The following is a 15,965-nucleotide window of genomic DNA, read 5'->3' as shown; positions in this document are numbered from 1 at the left end:
AAATTTTATATGTAAAATATGAATATGTAAAATAATATTGCACAATCAGGTACTGGTTATAGAGGTAAACCCCAATATGTAACCTACTGAATAAAAATTACATCATTTTTAATAATCTTGCAAACGAGATATACATTTTAACTCACATGTAGGTTTACGTTTTATTTTGAGCATTGTGTCCTCGATGAAGTCGACGATCTTCTGGCTAAGCACAGGCTCAAATTTTCGAGCAAAAAATACTGTCTTTCTAGAGAGGACCGCCACTTTTCCCTCGTCATCCTCGAGAAGAACATTAGGCGAGCAGCCACACCAATCAACGACATGTCTATATTGGCATTTACAGCCTTGCTTACGACGCCAGTTGACGAATCGCAAATTATTGTCCACAATCAACGTACAAAACCCGGAATTATGAAGTACCTGCATTTATCACACGAAATAGGTATGTCTACTATTGTTGTTACTAAGCTTCGTTGGCTTAAAGAACTGCATTAGGTTGAATAACCAAACTACTTGGGTAACTTTGTAGCTTAGCTCCACTGCTGCAACTGTCGTAGAACTAGGGCAAGAAACGCTGCGGAAAGATGGAAGAATCCGTTTTTGTCATAAAAAACTATGGTTAATGTCAACAAATATAGCATCGATAGAAGCTGGCAAAGGACAATGCAGTGCACCGATCAAGAAGTCTAGACAATTAACAATGTCCTAAATATGCCGGTTCATTCCTCCACAAATCTACCATTTCCATGGTAATGGTAAATGTCTCGCACGGTGCCTCTGGAAATCACCTAAATATGTTTCATCAGGCAAAAATTATCTTGCGCTTCTCTATTTTTATTAACTTGAAATTAATGAACGTTTTACTAAATGTCCATTGATTTCATGTTTTGAACCTCTCTAGTTTCTTTCCGAAACGTCGATTACTCACCTCGAACGTCACTTGATTATAAGAAAAACACCCTTGTAAATGTGATATTAACGTGTGCTTTAAGATGAATTCATTTTAAACTATTAGAAGTTGACGAGGGAGGTGTGTACGTGCTTCTAAATGTACACAAGCTGTATATAAAACCCTTACCGTATGGAAGTAGCTTTCTGCGGGCAGCAGCGTATGCCTGAACAGGGCTTCTAATCCGACAAGTAGGGGATCATGAGCCCTGTTTTGAATCACCCATTGAACAAATCCCCGGTGTAGTGCCACCCAGTCAGAACCTCCATCAAATCGGATGCCACGAGGAAGTTCCCTGTCTCCTAAGCGCCACATACGTGTTTCACACTCCAGAAAGGTTTTCATCAAGGCTTGTTTACTGATGAACCTGTTCATCCGAGAGATCAGCGGAGCCCGAGGCTAGTCTTTGTTTTTATTAGTCGGATCTATCACACTCTCATTCAGTAACCATTCTGGGCTATAAGAAAGTATATAAAATTGTCTTGTTATTTACTCAAAAATACAGGGCTGAAAACAATATCCCCAGCTAGTAAAGGCCCCGATAGTGATCCCTTATAATTTAATAGAGAGATCACAAATAAAATAAATTTTGCGACGTACAGACGATATAACGACTCGCATCCGTTCAAAACGTATAGTATGTCGATTGCCGCATTCCCAGTTTACCTAAATAAGTATATTTATTGGAGGCAATAATCAAAGCTGAAAAGTATTTTTCAGCTTGGAGCATAGATTTATTTAAATCCGCTGAACCGCTTTGAACCGCTGATAGACTATATGCTACAAGCAGACAGATGAATGTGGCTAGGAACAGAAAGCTGACGGCAAACTTTTGGATACTGAAACTACTGGATATTCCATCTAGATATTCAACTTATAACGCGCCAGATAATTTCAGCTTATACGTTACATGCAGTTGTGCTTACGTTATATATAATTGTGCATATGCGAGTAGACTGATAGTGGAATAGTCAACGCCGTTGTTTCATCTAATGGCGCGCATAAATTCAAATTTCGAGAGCTTGCTTAAAATAGTGCAGCACTTTTTAGAAAGCCTGTCAAGAGGAGAAAAACGGCTTGTTTCAATGGAAATAATTTGACCAAAAATAGGTACCAATGAAAGGCAAGAAGCAGTCTTTCAAATAAATATCCAGGGATGTCTAGCGAGGCCACGAAGCCCGAATTTCGTCAAACAACTGAATGCCAAAATTCAGTAGCTCTTATAAGGCCTGTACAACGTACTTTTCCTGAAGGAGCAATGGTGAATAAATCGTGTGAAAAATCCCCCGTTTATAAGGAGTTGCCTGTGATCCCGGTTAGGACAATACACCTGATTCTCTTAGAGTATATCCTATTGGATCACCCAAAAACATTCAGTGTTTAAAAGCCTTGCTTCAAACTAGCCCAGAAGACGGAATCTCCCTATTATTTGCAGTCTTAGGCTTTACAGCTGTTATTTAACTAGAAACACATAGGTTTCGATTTTGTAACATATGTCGTTGATGTAAGTTCATTTCCTAAACGAGAAATTTTGTCCGCAAACTAGAAATATGAACTTCGGTATTGATCCACGGTGAACTACTAACGTAGTAAATATAAAGCAATGTAAACAAATAAAACACCACCATACTAGCGAATTCTTAATATTCAAACCTGCCCCGTAGCTCTACATATGGTCTCTCAACGGTGACCTTCAACTATTATAGGACAAAACGCACAGCTGAAAGTTACATCTCACCAAAGGCCTGCAACAATTGTAGCAAACCCAGTCATCTGCTGTTGGCTTTAACCAACGTGTTTAGTTGTGCATAGGCCCTTAGAAGACAAAGTACCTGGGGTGCCTCAGATCTGCCTATTTAGATAAGTACAATGAAATCATGATGGAAGCCATCCTCTTAATATAGGCACTCCGCTAGAGTTTAGTTTTAGCCAAACTACTGCCTCATTGAACTTCTTAGGTTGGTCTATTCAAATTCCAGCCTCAGTACCGTCATGCGCTTATCTAAGAGAAACACGGTGGCTCGGACCACTCTATGAAACCAGTTTCATATCAAGATGTTATCTGGGACAATGGAAACGATTTAATTTCAGGTAGGTCGACTTTCTACTACGAGCGCTTTCGTGATGCTTAACCCCGAGATCGATGTAACTTATCAAATCCAACTTACCGGTCGCCTATTAGAATACTCGAAACAACATGAAACGCGATAGATATTATTTGTCAAGTGACATCTCAAAATGAAATAATGAAGAAGAATGGTTAGAAAAACCCGCCCTTTCCTACGTAGTCTTAAAAAATCATGCTCGCAGGAAAAAAAATAACACATCAGTCTCTTCAGGCGTTCCGTGAACGAAAGTACTTTAAATACCGAGTCCGTATCTTGTGCTTTACAAATGCGTTAGCCACTATGGAGGACGTAATCTCAGCATCCGACCTTTTTCTTAAATCCTTTTTTAGTTTGACACCTCATCTTCTTGATGCAGCACAGTCCTTAGTGTCTAGGTTCGCGACGAGACCTAATCGACTTCTTCTTTGTCATATCTAAAATCTGTTAACCTAGGCGAACTCAGTCCATATGATTTGGAATTAGTCTAAAGAAATGGGTGCTTCCAGAGTTCACAGAGGATAGCGGCTGAAATCTCTTGTTGGTTTTATAGAACGAAGATTACTGCCACCTTTGGGTCGTCATCTACTTTGCTTCGGGATCTCAGGTTTCTTGGAAGCGTATTTTTATTCTCAGTGTATCGCACACATCGTTTTTGTTAAGTTTTACTTCCGTAACGCCTTTAACTCAGTGCAGAGTGGTATACTGTAACGTGTGATAGGGGACTGTATTTCCGAACTTTCCCACTTGATGGACCGAGTGTAGTACGGGCTTTGCTTGCTGTTCCAAAAATCTTAAAATGACACTTTGCTATCTCAGGTAACCGACAATAAGGCAACCTCACTATTCTTACTCTGTTCAGTGTCCTGGTCAAGGAGTTGATAAGCAGCTGATTATGTCAGCGATCACGGACTTCATGCTCGAAATGTGCAAGCCAAGACCCCAAACATTTTTCATCAATAGAAAATTTTTTAGAGCTGCCGAGTCTCTGTTGTTCCACTATAAATTCCATAATGTTGGTTCCCTTAACGAGGAAATGACACCGTGATTGACGCTTTCGTGTCTTCGTACGCATTCTGTCAGTACAGCAGAACAGCTCAAGAGCAGGAAACGTATAAAAATTTTATTAGACCATTGTTTTGTTCTGGGCGTTAGGTTTCCAAAGACTCGGATAGTGGGGGGTACATTAAAAGTCACCTTAGAGGGAACCTGTACGTATTGACTTGAATGCAAAGTTAAGTATAACTGCATACATAAAATATATATATATATATATATAAGGACATACAAAGGGGTAGATAATTTCAGTTATATAAAAAAAGGTTACATTATACTAGATCGGATTTTATTTGACTCACTTAGTGACATAAATAATGTACGAAATACTAACTTTGGTGTGTCCTGCCCATGCGAACGAACAAAGTTGTAGCCTTTGTTATCTCCCAGGAAGAGCTCGAGTTCACCAACTCTCCTAAAGAGAAAAAAGTTCAGAATAGTCAAATTTATTTTAGTATTATCTATTTCTAGCTGATTCGTAGTAGGAAGGGCAAAAGTTGAAGGCCGATTCGGCCAATGTCAAGCATATGTTAAACGCAGTGTCCGCCAACTAGTATTACGTTTATTTGTACATGCGACGACCATTATCTGTCTTTAATATGAGTTCCAGTTACTATAACCCTCACACAAGGAAATGTAAATGTTTCTTTTTATGAGTTCCAGCAGATTCTTCCGAAAGTCAACCAAACTTGTGGAGTTTAAAGAACTTATGAAACTCGCTATAGAAACACCATGTACAGTATCTAAAATAAATGAAAGCCCTCGCTTCTTGACGTGTTAACTTTTGTCCCTCTTTAAACATTTTGCGTGACATACGAATCGACACACTTTGCGAACATCACAGGTTTGTGTGTACTTTTTGTGTGCACAAAACTGTGTACTTTTAATCCCTCATTTTAAGGTTGCTTTTTACTAAGAAACGAAATATCGTTAAGTTGGTGTTATTTTCCAGGTTCTATTTTCTTAAAACTATACGGTTACAAATTACACTTTCCGTTTTTTCTATTTTAACGAAACCGAGCCAAAATGTCGTATACAGTTATTTGTCCTCCGTAATATCAGGGGATAAGGGCTAAATCACGTTTGTATTACAACAAACTAACTTGATTGGGAAGTCACTTTCGCTGAGGTTGACTACATAATCCCATCGGTCAGTCGACTTATCGAGATGAAGCAACTCCTGGAAACAGCTTAACAACATTTGAAGTAACGAAGCTCCGCCCCAGATCGTCGAAAAACGCTGCGGCGTAACTCGCAACCATGACGGGTCCTCCAGCTCCTTGAGTGAACGGTACAAATAATCCTGACGCTATTCGATAATTACCAAATTAGTAGCACAGAAGAGTCGATCAACCACAAAGGTAACACCACGTTAAACTATTAAACTTGTTATTGCCTTTCTTTTACATATTTTTCTAAGAAATGTACGAATCTGTTGTTAACGAATGTTGTCTGAATGTTGCTAATAACAAATTTAAGGTGTGGCGCCTACGTTAAGGTTATTTTTCACAATAATCTTCGTTCAAAATAGTGTATCATAATGTATTTCTACGTGTTAAAGTAAGCTTGGTTCAAAAGTTACAGAAGTGAACTGCAAAAACGTACAACAGATTATCTAGTAATAATTGGAATAAACTACAAATAGTACGTAGAGAAAAGAAACTAGTCATACGGTCTTTGTTAGGGCTATCTGCCGCATCCTGTATAGTGTAATGCTCACAAAGATGTATCAGAGACGCCAAGAAGTCCATTCAGCTAAAGAAGCGCCACCTTTTTCCAGAGAATAATTATTACCCATCTTTGCCCAACGTTACGGTAATCCTTTCAACGAATTCATAGATTAGCCGATATACATTTTGGCGCTATGTAAATAATTTATGTTTTTTTTTTATTAAATGTTTTAAGTAATAAAAGGCGAAACAGGAAATTATCCTATGGAGCAAAGTTGGCGCTCTAAGATGAGTTGGATAGAAAATTGCAAAATTCCGGCTAAAATCCACTATTTTCTGCTGTCATAAACGTACAAAACAATATGTTCAAAAACATTGCCCCTGTCGGCTGAAAATCAAGACCATGCAGCTGCTTCCACTACATTTTCTGGTCAACCCTTTAAGAGCCATCTATCTTAGATATTCGCTTTCAAAAAGAAAAGTGGTCTTTGAGCTTACGAAGCATCCAAACGTGCAAAAAATTAGCGTGTCACTCAGCGTACACATAGACCCGACACGCTTCATCTATGAGATATGAGTTTTTCCACTTTAAATATTGCTATCAAGGTTGTATTGTTGATTATAGCTGTTGAAGTTGTAGCTGGTTGCCAAATTCAAAGTGAAGGCGCTAGAGCACTTTTTCGATGCCTACTAAGTACCCGAAGCAGATCTTGTCACCTATCTGTGTTGTATTTTGTTCTGTTCAAAAAATGTTTTTTGACCACACCCACACATAGGACAAATTTGACATGTAGCCACAAACTCGCCGTAAATTGGCGTCCAGTGGGATCTTTTTTACTACATTTTTTACCTCCTCTATGATTTGTAATTGATTATTGATTAGATTGAAACTGAATGAAATGAAAATTTCTCACCTGGTCAACATGAACGTAAAAAAAGTGTTGCTCCGTAGAAGTAGTATTGAGAACTGAGATCAGTCTTTTCAGCTGGCGTAATGCGCGTCCATTAACAGTGAGCAAGAACACGATTTTGGCTCGAGGAGAATTATCGCTGAGGTCCGCAGGTGGCATCAATGGCTGGTGCTTTTTCATCTCTAAATGAATCAATTCAACCAACAGAGCAGGTAGGTTTGAATTCAACGTAATAAAAAATCTCCCAATCTCCTTTGGACGGATACATTAGAAAATTATAATAAGACTTACTGTGTTGCATCTCAAAATAAAAATTCTATACATATATAACAACAATGTGTTCTGTGCTGTTTGTATATGCTTTGTTTAACTATAATACCAATTAATATCAACGCTAAGCGATTGCAATCTACAATACCGCATTACGCCAAGTTAAGCTATCTCCCCGGCGTTCTGAATCAATTGATCCACAGCATAAGTTTGTACTATGAAGCTACCGTACTCACGAATTGGAAGCCCGGTCTTGTAGAGTTCACCACAATCTTGGCATTGGTCATCGGAACAAGGTTTCTCTACGCGTTTCCAGCTTTTATCTTGAACTTTAGCGCATGCACATCTTCGCTCTTCTTGCTGTGAGGAAGACGATCTAAAAACAGCAAACGGTGCGCCCACGCGAAGGCACGCCCACACGCAAGACATCGGGGTCGGATATGACACCGCGGACTAGGGAACAACATAATGGAGGTTAACAACTGACCAAATCAGAATATAAATGGCCAGCGATTGAACAACAGTGACCGCGGCCGACTGTACCAAATAAATCTAAAGCAGAATTATAAGGCCTACACATAATATTGTCTCAGCCAAACCATAAAACAATTGCTGGCTAAATGACCGCTTGACAGAAACCAAATTTACAAGCGGGAACTTTTTCGTGCAGCTTAAGTTCTCAATACAAGTGCTTTCTTCAACGGATCCAACATATCTGCTGACCAACTGCAGCTGCTGTCTCGGTTTTTTGTGCTATTAAAACTATTTCATATCACTAAATATGTTATAATAGAATTTTAATCTATTCTACGTGTGTAAGCTACTCGCTTTTTCAACCTCTTCACAATGTTTTCTTTCAGTCGTGAGTTAGCTCCGGATAAGAACACTGGATATGTATAATAGGATTACAAAAAAGCTTAACAAGTCAATGTACGTTTTTCATTGCCAAAGCAAAAAGACCCAAGAAGCAATGTCGTGTACGTTCAATAATATTATAATGAGTATACATAAATCTGGAACAAGATTAACTTTTAAAACTTGTGCGGCCGACTACGACTGCGACTACGGTCGAAACGCTTTAGACTGTACTTCTTGATGGGAAGCTAAAGATTTAAATTAATTGTTTCATATTTTATGCCCAGCCCTTAAACTGTTAGACACTGCTTCAGATTTTAGAAATCTAAAAAAGCTATTTACCACCGGATTGAAATCTGCCTTTCTGACATGTTCGCGATCGCATATATCTTCGCATCATCTTTGTTTTATTTTTATGCCAATGCCTAAAAGTTATATAAATTAGACTACTAATATGAAATATTAATAGCCCCAGGATCGTACTTTGCGGGCATCCAGATATACTTAGCGTGGAATATCATGAGTGAGCCTCAACTGAGAATGAGAAATTGACTTGGAAACTGAGCAGAAGGGAAGTTAATAGCACGAAAAGACGCTGATTGATGAAGTCTAATCATGTTATCTTTCTAAACGCTAAAATAAAGAAAACCTGCCTTGGGTGCGTGCAACCTATTTGTCGGAAATCAGTCCCTGAACATACGCATGCATACACAGATATAGAGTTTTTCTATTTATAGAAATTTGGTAACATCCATATTATTGCTTTATTATTCATATATAATTATACTCTCTAGAACCTTAAATCGTGATAATGTTTATAATACTAGTTTTTTGCTCTCAACTTCAGTTATGTAGCTTTTCCCCCTACACGGCTACTGCAGCAGTACAAAAACCTTAACCATATCTTCGAGGCTTCATGGCTTTAGATAGGTCTGATTTATGAATGTACAGACATTAATTCTACAGAAATTGTAAAAAAACAGCAGAAACTTTCTAACTTATATTGAATTTCACAGGCCTTTGTTCAATAGTCTCCAGAAGATTCCAACGCGGCTACCATAACTTGCCGTAGTGGCGACCCTGGTAATTATTCCATTTGTCTTAGTAAACGAATAGGTAAAAAAATAAGCGCGGATGGCTTAAGTAGTTTAATTTTGTCTTTATTATAAATTATGAAGCTATCGCCTGACTTCGTTATGGCAACAATTGGACACTGTAAGGTAACATATCTTTACACATAATTGGCAATCTTTCTGCGATTGCTCGTATTTATAATGTTTCATTCCAGAAAAGCTTTGATGCTTCCTACAGCTTTCTTAAATCGACACAAGAAGCTTTCGTAGTAACTGGGGCCTATAACCGCCGAATGTCTTCCGATCTACCACCTTCTTCAAAATTCGTCTAGTTTCCTCATTTGGTTTTTTATGGTATGAGAAAATCACTGCAGGCCGCTCTAAGAACGTTAACCAACAGTGCCAAATGAACGGCCACTGTTTCATTGAGTTCAAAGGGGGGAACGAGGCGAGAGCGAGGACTTTCATCACATAAAAGACAGAGAACCTTCCCCCAGAGGTCTCTCATTTTAACGAAAAGCATAATAAAGAGATATTGACTGACTATTTTGACAATAGTTTATCAACCGGTACTAGTTATGTTCGTCATCTACGTATCTATTGGAATGACTTACATGCTTTGCGAGTGTGTTATTGGCCACATAATGAGGCGTCTGAAGACTGTCTATGTTAGGCAATCTGAAGCATCCAATTGTATCTCCTGGATTTCCTTCTGAAAAAGGTAGATTAAGTAGAGTTCTAATGAAGTGGTTGAATGATTGATAACCCATAATCGAACTGGTCCGTGATCGAAAATGGTAGCTAACTATAATGCTGGCAAAATGTAATGAATAGGCAATAAACATTGTGAAACATTACATATTTAAGCTTTGTTTCGCTGGGGCGGAAGGTTCAGTTGATGAGTCATGTTGTAACACAACGTCTTACACAATCTTAGTGAGAAGCTCTTAAGCTTCAAGTACGTATCGCATTAAATTGTATGGGTATATTATTATACAACCCTAACGACCCCTCTGACGAATTTCGATGTATGTCTTCATTAAAGTAATTCTATATATTTCCACAAACTGACATAAAATCAGTTTAAATCCACGAAAGCTAGTAAAAGAGTTCATATATCAACTCATCGGAAATTACCTTTGCTGGGACAAGTGTTGTTCAGAAACGTCGGATACAAGGACCTTCGAAGGTGGGCACAAAAGACGTCCGCTATTTGTCGCTTGCAGTGGGCTGTCTGTGCCCGCTTTAAGGCGGATTGTACCTCTGTCCCATTCAGGGAACAGGAAGGTTCGAATGGAAGCTCGGTTGTTGACCTCCTTAATAATTCGCCGCCACTAAATAAAGTATACAAAAGCTTGTATTGAGTAAATGTAAAAATGATTAATAAAACGACTAAGAAATATGTTTAAAGTAGTTCACCAATAGTAGTATGTGGTGGTCACATAGATTTTTTTCGGGTTTAAAAGCCATTTAAAAAGTATTTTATCGAGAGCCGATATCTACAATTAAATATTAGCTGCAATGCAAACTGTATAGGTCTGTTTGATAGGACAGTTTAAACCAATAGTAGTTGGTCCGTTTTTTCCGACGAGGATCGTTCAAATCGGAGCGACGCTAAATCACCAAGAATTTGAAGATAATGGTGATAATATAGACGTACATAAAAATGATGTATAAAAAAGTCAGTATAGTAATGTCGCTAGTTACATCTTCACCGTTGAGGTGAACGGACGTGTCCTCCTTCGCGATGCTGGATTACTAGGTAACTATCATTGCAACTTTAGAATTTTGCTGATGGGCTGTGTGTGCCTTATTGTCTGCCTATCGGTAGAACTGACATTTGTCATGCCTATTCGAACCCCCAGGTGGTAATTTTACGTTTTACTACTAAGAGATATCCTGTGGCAACAGTGGTGCTATCGGCATGCCATGAAGATCGCTGCGGACTGACCAACACACTCATACATGAGCTGACGAAATGCATCTGCGAAAACAGTGCTAGTTAATCTTAACACAAGTTAATCAGTTAAACAGGTAATCCAGAAGGCTAAGTCTTGCTGCAGCCTTTTCCTCATCTTTTTCCGGTCACTTTGAGATTTAGGGTGACCGTCTACGTAAAACAGAACATTTGCTGCGGAGCTAAAAACTACAGGGACCTCAACGCTTAACCTGTGATAGTTGAGGTTTAATCAAGAACCGGTTTGAGAGGCTTTTTCAAACAGCCCAGCTTAAGCGTTAAACATAATCATAAAACAGAATTTTAAAGTTGACACCTAACGCTAGGGAGATGGAATCCAAGATTCTACAGGTAAATTTAGAGCTCCGAATTCCTATATCTGGTTTAGTTCTTACCCGCACGCTTGAAGTTCAAAGGAGCCTTTAGAGCTACGCGATTAAAGGGAAAGATTTATTTAAGGAGACAGAAAGAATCCAATAGTCCCTGCTGTTGCTAAGGAAATCGTCTGATTCAGAAGCAATATCAAATGTCAGAAGGAAAAAACAAGGCGAGGGACCTCTTGCAAAGGAAACTAGAACAGTCATGTGTGAAACAGCCGTGATGCGATCAGCCTGGAATTAGAACATGAACCAACTCCCACGGATAGTGTCACTAAAGAGCACATCAGCTCAAGCGCCAAGCAAAAGAGAACAACGAAAAGTTTTGTAAGAGCCCGAGGCATCGAGTCTGGCCCCTTATATGAAAATTCTATTAAAAAGAAACGCCATGGAGAAGAATAAAATAAATATCTTGAGATCTAGCCACTGGCTCACTGCCTGCCTATAATCAGGGATTCAAGAAATTTGAGAAGAACCTTCAAAAGAAGTATCTCGATAAAAGCAGCCATAATAAGAGTCGAAATATTCGTTCGGAAACTTCCCTTAGACGACAGAAAAAAGGCATGTCCTACGAAATAAAGCTAGAACATATACAGAAAAGCAAACAAAAGTGTGAAAAACGAAATGACATGCAAAAATCGAGTTACTTAGGCAGCAATTCAGGTTCCTACGGCTGGAAAACAAAGAGGCTGCTACAGCTGCTTTAAGAAAAGACATTCTGCTTAGACAAGCTCGGAGTATACGATGCAATCAACATGTCGGGAAAAGCGGCTGAAACTACCAGAATTGATACCCTAGCTTACGTGGTTTCCAAAGAGTGGCTTGAAATAACGTATAAACGATCCATTTTTAGGAGAAAATGTATGTACAGAAAACATAAGCAATGGTTGTCATCCGGGGTCCGGCTGAAGACGATGCTTTCATTAAAAAACTGACGGCGCAGCCTGCCTTTGACGTAACAGTCCTGGGACTTCCGCTAGGCGAAAGAGCGGTAGTTCCAAACAGCGATGAAATGATTATTAGAATTATAGACGTCAGAGACTTAGGGTAAAAATCTGCAAAATAGGAAAATACTCCTGCAGGTTTTTATCCTTACCAATGGTATGATCGTACTAGGTGACCGGTAGTAGTCTAGTAGTCTAGTAGACTAGGTCTTACCGGTCTATGATAACCTTGGTATAGTAACCGAGAAAAGCTGGTCACTCGTTAACGAAAACAATGAGACTAGGTAAAGAAATCTTGTCATAACAGTAACCAAAACTATGACGGGTGAACGAAAAGTCTTTGCAGATATCATAGAATTAAGGGCAGATATGATGGCTGAAATACGACAGGTGTCGTGATAATATTACGGGCAGTGGTTGCCTTTTTAGTTGGAAGCCAGATCAAAAAGAAATTAATACCTAGACTGGCTCTATTTAACGGCGTCAAGACGAATTCCATATATGATAAATGGAGGGTGGCAATGTTTAGCTATTTTCAGCTGGTTTGCTGCAGATAAGCTTGCAGATTTAAGTGGTATTAGGGAACTAGAGCTGTGAGATCAAGAAGCAGGTTCCGCTGGCCATATCCGTTATACGCCCGAAGCTGTACCACTTTGCTACAAAAAGGAGACGGTTGAATGGCGGCACTGTTACAACTGTAGAGCAACTAAACACATACCTGGAATGTGATAAGGAAATGTCTCATACTGATATAAGTGCAAAGAAACCAGTCACACTACAAACGATAGTTTTTTCTACGTTCAAGAAAGCATGTTTGTGGCGGAAGTCGTCGGCACAGAGGAGACAACCCAGGCCAAGGTACAAGCATCAAAAGAGGAGATGACAGCTCGTAACAGAAGCAATTGCAAGGTGGCTAAGAGATCTACAGCGAACGCAGGAGGTTGATTTTGATTAATTGGAGGCCACCTCATATAAGCTTGAATTACCGCCAATGCTTCCGATTAACGTAATACAATTAACTGCAACCGCAGTCGTGAATAGAATTAAAAGGGGTAGAGAGGGTGTATTTCCGCTATAGATCGCCGTATTGCACGCTAGAAGAGCACACATTTTATTTAGATAACCTGATAGTTTCGGTCCGCGCCGCGACGAGCTGCGGCAAAACCAGTGGAAGACGCTTTAAGGGGAGCGGCATTCCTACACTGAGGAGCGGCGTCGACAGAACCCTGGACAGAGCACGCAAGGTGGTAAACGGGTCAATCAATCATCTTAAAAGGAGAAAATCAGAACAATCCGAGTATTGGTGCAACTCTAAGATTGCGGAACTGCAGGCAGGCTAGGCGAGTAATCAAGAGACCTAGAGAAACGTGGAAGCCTATAAAAAAAATAGGACAAAAACCTGGAAAAAAAAGCAAGCCTGCTCACTATGTACCGACAACGTAAGGCGAAGCTCATAAGCGAAAGCAAAAACGTGGCTGAAAGAACTTCTTTGTAGAGCTAGAGGGGCACCACCAGAGAAACCTTATAAGATGGTAAGGGAAAAATGAGGACAGTGTAAGTCTTTAAGGAAGCTGAGTGAATAAAGTAAGGGAAAGCGCCGGGGTCAAACGGCACTCGCTTTTGGCTATCAAGGTTCTTTTCAAGAAGTTTACAGAGGTAGTGACCACAAAGATCACACATGAAAGTTTACTCCACGCCGCTTGGAAAAAGCAGAAATAATTTTTATCCAAAAGAAAATAAGAGGCTTAGGCTGATCTGCCTGATAAGCTCCCTGGCCAAAGCTTTGGAGCAATCACCAGAAAAAGGCTGAAACCATTCACGGAATAGCTTGGATTAATATCCTCCTAACAGTTTGGATTCCGCAAAAGCCGCTTGGTCCTGACAACGATACAAAACGTAGCCAGGTCAAACTCACACATGGCTCGACCCTCAAGGCTTGAAAACCATTCGTTGCAGTATTTTTTAACGTTAAGAATGCCCTCAATAGTATTTCGTGGAATAAACTTGAAACGATGATTAGGAAGGCTGCACCGCCCTGCCTAGTACGCATGGGATCTGATGACCTAAAGGACAGAACTATAACAAGCGAGGAGATCATACTCCCAGTGACGGCGGTAGTGCTCCAAGATTCTATAGTAGATTGACTCCTGCGGAGAACTGTGAGATCTTCCGCGTTGAGTAGAACTCCTGGCGTATGCCTTGGCCGTTGCAGTACAGGCAAGAACGGCTGCGAGGATATAGCTCTATGGGAAGCCATATCTCGGAATGGATGAGAAAAGTGGATTAGAGCCTGCATTCTGCTCGTAGAATGGAAAAATGTGCAAGAAATCAATCTTGACCTAATACCCGTATAGATTACGATGGTAGAGAGCGATAGATGTGAAGGGGTTATCTAAGCTACTGCATATTAGGACGGCTCTGACAAGATAGAGTAAAACGGCTAGTGTCATAGCAAGAATCCTGCGTAATATACGTAGGCTAGAAGAGCGGGTAGACGAAGGCTTCAAATGTTGGCCTCCCGAGTCAATAGCGTTCACCAGTTTGATTCGGAACATCTTTAAATTCTTAAGCAAGTAAAGACCTTCTCTATAAGACACAAAGACCGGCTGTACGATTTTTTCAAGCATTTAGGACAATAGGTTAACCGGTCTTGACTGAAAAACCCCATCGGATTTGAAGGTTGAAAAGAAGAAGCAATTATGGAATAATGGTCCAAAAGGTTCCAACGAAGCTTAATGTAAACCTACTAAGGAGGCTGAGCAGGCGGCTACACCACTCGAAAATCCGACGGCCGGAGTCCGTATTCCAGATATCAGGAAATAGCTAGAGCGCTCCGAAGAAAAATATACTCTCATGTAACACAAATTATTACAGGCCATGAGAATTTCCAATTATCTTTGCACAGGATTGGAAAAACTCCGTTCGACATATGTCCACTGCGAGCAAAGGACAATAGCTCTGGATACTTGTTATTAACCTGTCCCACTTTTGAGACTGCAACGATAAAAGCTAGAAACAAGCACTTGGCCATCTTGACGTAAAACACGTCGAGGGTATTTCTTTCAGAATAAAATCCCGAGTAGCCTAGAAAAAGACTAGGGGAATTCGTAGTGTTTATGTACGCTACCATCAGGGGAAATTTGAAGGGAAGCAAATTTGAAATGACTACAGTCAAACAAGTCCTGAAAGAAGAAGATTACCTAGAACCAATGAAAGATGAGATTTCCTAGAGGCCGCAGACGACTCGGCTAGAATTCCAAGTTTCCAAGTATTGTGACATAACGCGTCTGGTGAAGCAAGGAATTTGAATGGGACTTCAACCAATTGATCCATAAACGCCTATCACTTCTCTTGCAGGTCCGTAATACAACTCAATAAAGCGTCAGGCTAGCACTGAGCGAACTACGAAAGAGGGTTTGTTAGGCTGTGTTAGACTCGGCGGAACTAAGTCCAGTAGTCAGACTTGAGTCGGACACTATACTAGAGGGTCACAAGTTATTTGGCCCCAACTGTGTACGTCCGTGCATTAATTCCGTCTTTTTAAAAAATACATAATGTCGCATACCATAAATTGTCTAGCGAACCACCAGCAATAGTATATCGACTTAAATAGTTATATTAGCGAAAATCAACACTAAAATAACTTTGCTCTGCTCCTCCATATTATCATATTTACCCTTCGACATGCTCTTTGTAATTCTTCGAAGTCAGGCCGCCATGTAGGTAATGTCCTTGTGTGCTATTCGCTCGTAGTGGCTGAAATTCAAAGTGGAGAAGTAGACCTTTACTATATTATTG

General features: G+C 39.8%; 1 protein-coding gene and 1 long non-coding RNA gene across 2 annotated transcripts in view; one reads left to right on the top strand and one right to left on the bottom strand.

The window, feature by feature from the left end:
* Positions 1-15,965, bottom strand: part of oxt (Xylosyltransferase oxt) — a 39,244-nt gene that overhangs the window by 11,550 nt on the left and 11,729 nt on the right. Inside the window, exons 2-10 of the mRNA XM_022807664.2 lie at positions 15,844-15,923; positions 10,027-10,223; positions 9,504-9,601; positions 7,198-7,414; positions 6,695-6,873; positions 5,214-5,419; positions 4,445-4,525; positions 1,079-1,316; positions 147-420 (exon numbers count right to left, since the gene is read on the bottom strand). Coding sequence (XP_022663399.1) covers positions 147-420; positions 1,079-1,316; positions 4,445-4,525; positions 5,214-5,419; positions 6,695-6,873; positions 7,198-7,414; positions 9,504-9,601; positions 10,027-10,223; positions 15,844-15,923 — 1,570 coding nt within the window. The remainder of the gene's footprint in view (positions 1-146; positions 421-1,078; positions 1,317-4,444; positions 4,526-5,213; positions 5,420-6,694; positions 6,874-7,197; positions 7,415-9,503; positions 9,602-10,026; positions 10,224-15,843; positions 15,924-15,965) is intronic.
* On the top strand, positions 322-7,302 carry LOC147755182 (uncharacterized). Its single transcript, XR_015328012.1, has 3 exons — positions 322-442; positions 2,929-6,903; positions 7,165-7,302. It is a non-coding gene; the product is annotated as an uncharacterized LOC147755182 (long non-coding RNA).

The sequence above is a fragment of the Varroa destructor genome, unplaced genomic scaffold, assembly GCF_002443255.2.
Source record: "Varroa destructor unplaced genomic scaffold, Vdes_3.0 BEIS01000005.1, whole genome shotgun sequence".
Lineage (NCBI taxonomy): Eukaryota > Metazoa > Arthropoda > Arachnida > Mesostigmata > Varroidae > Varroa > Varroa destructor.
This window is presented reverse-complemented; position numbering and strand designations above follow the sequence as displayed.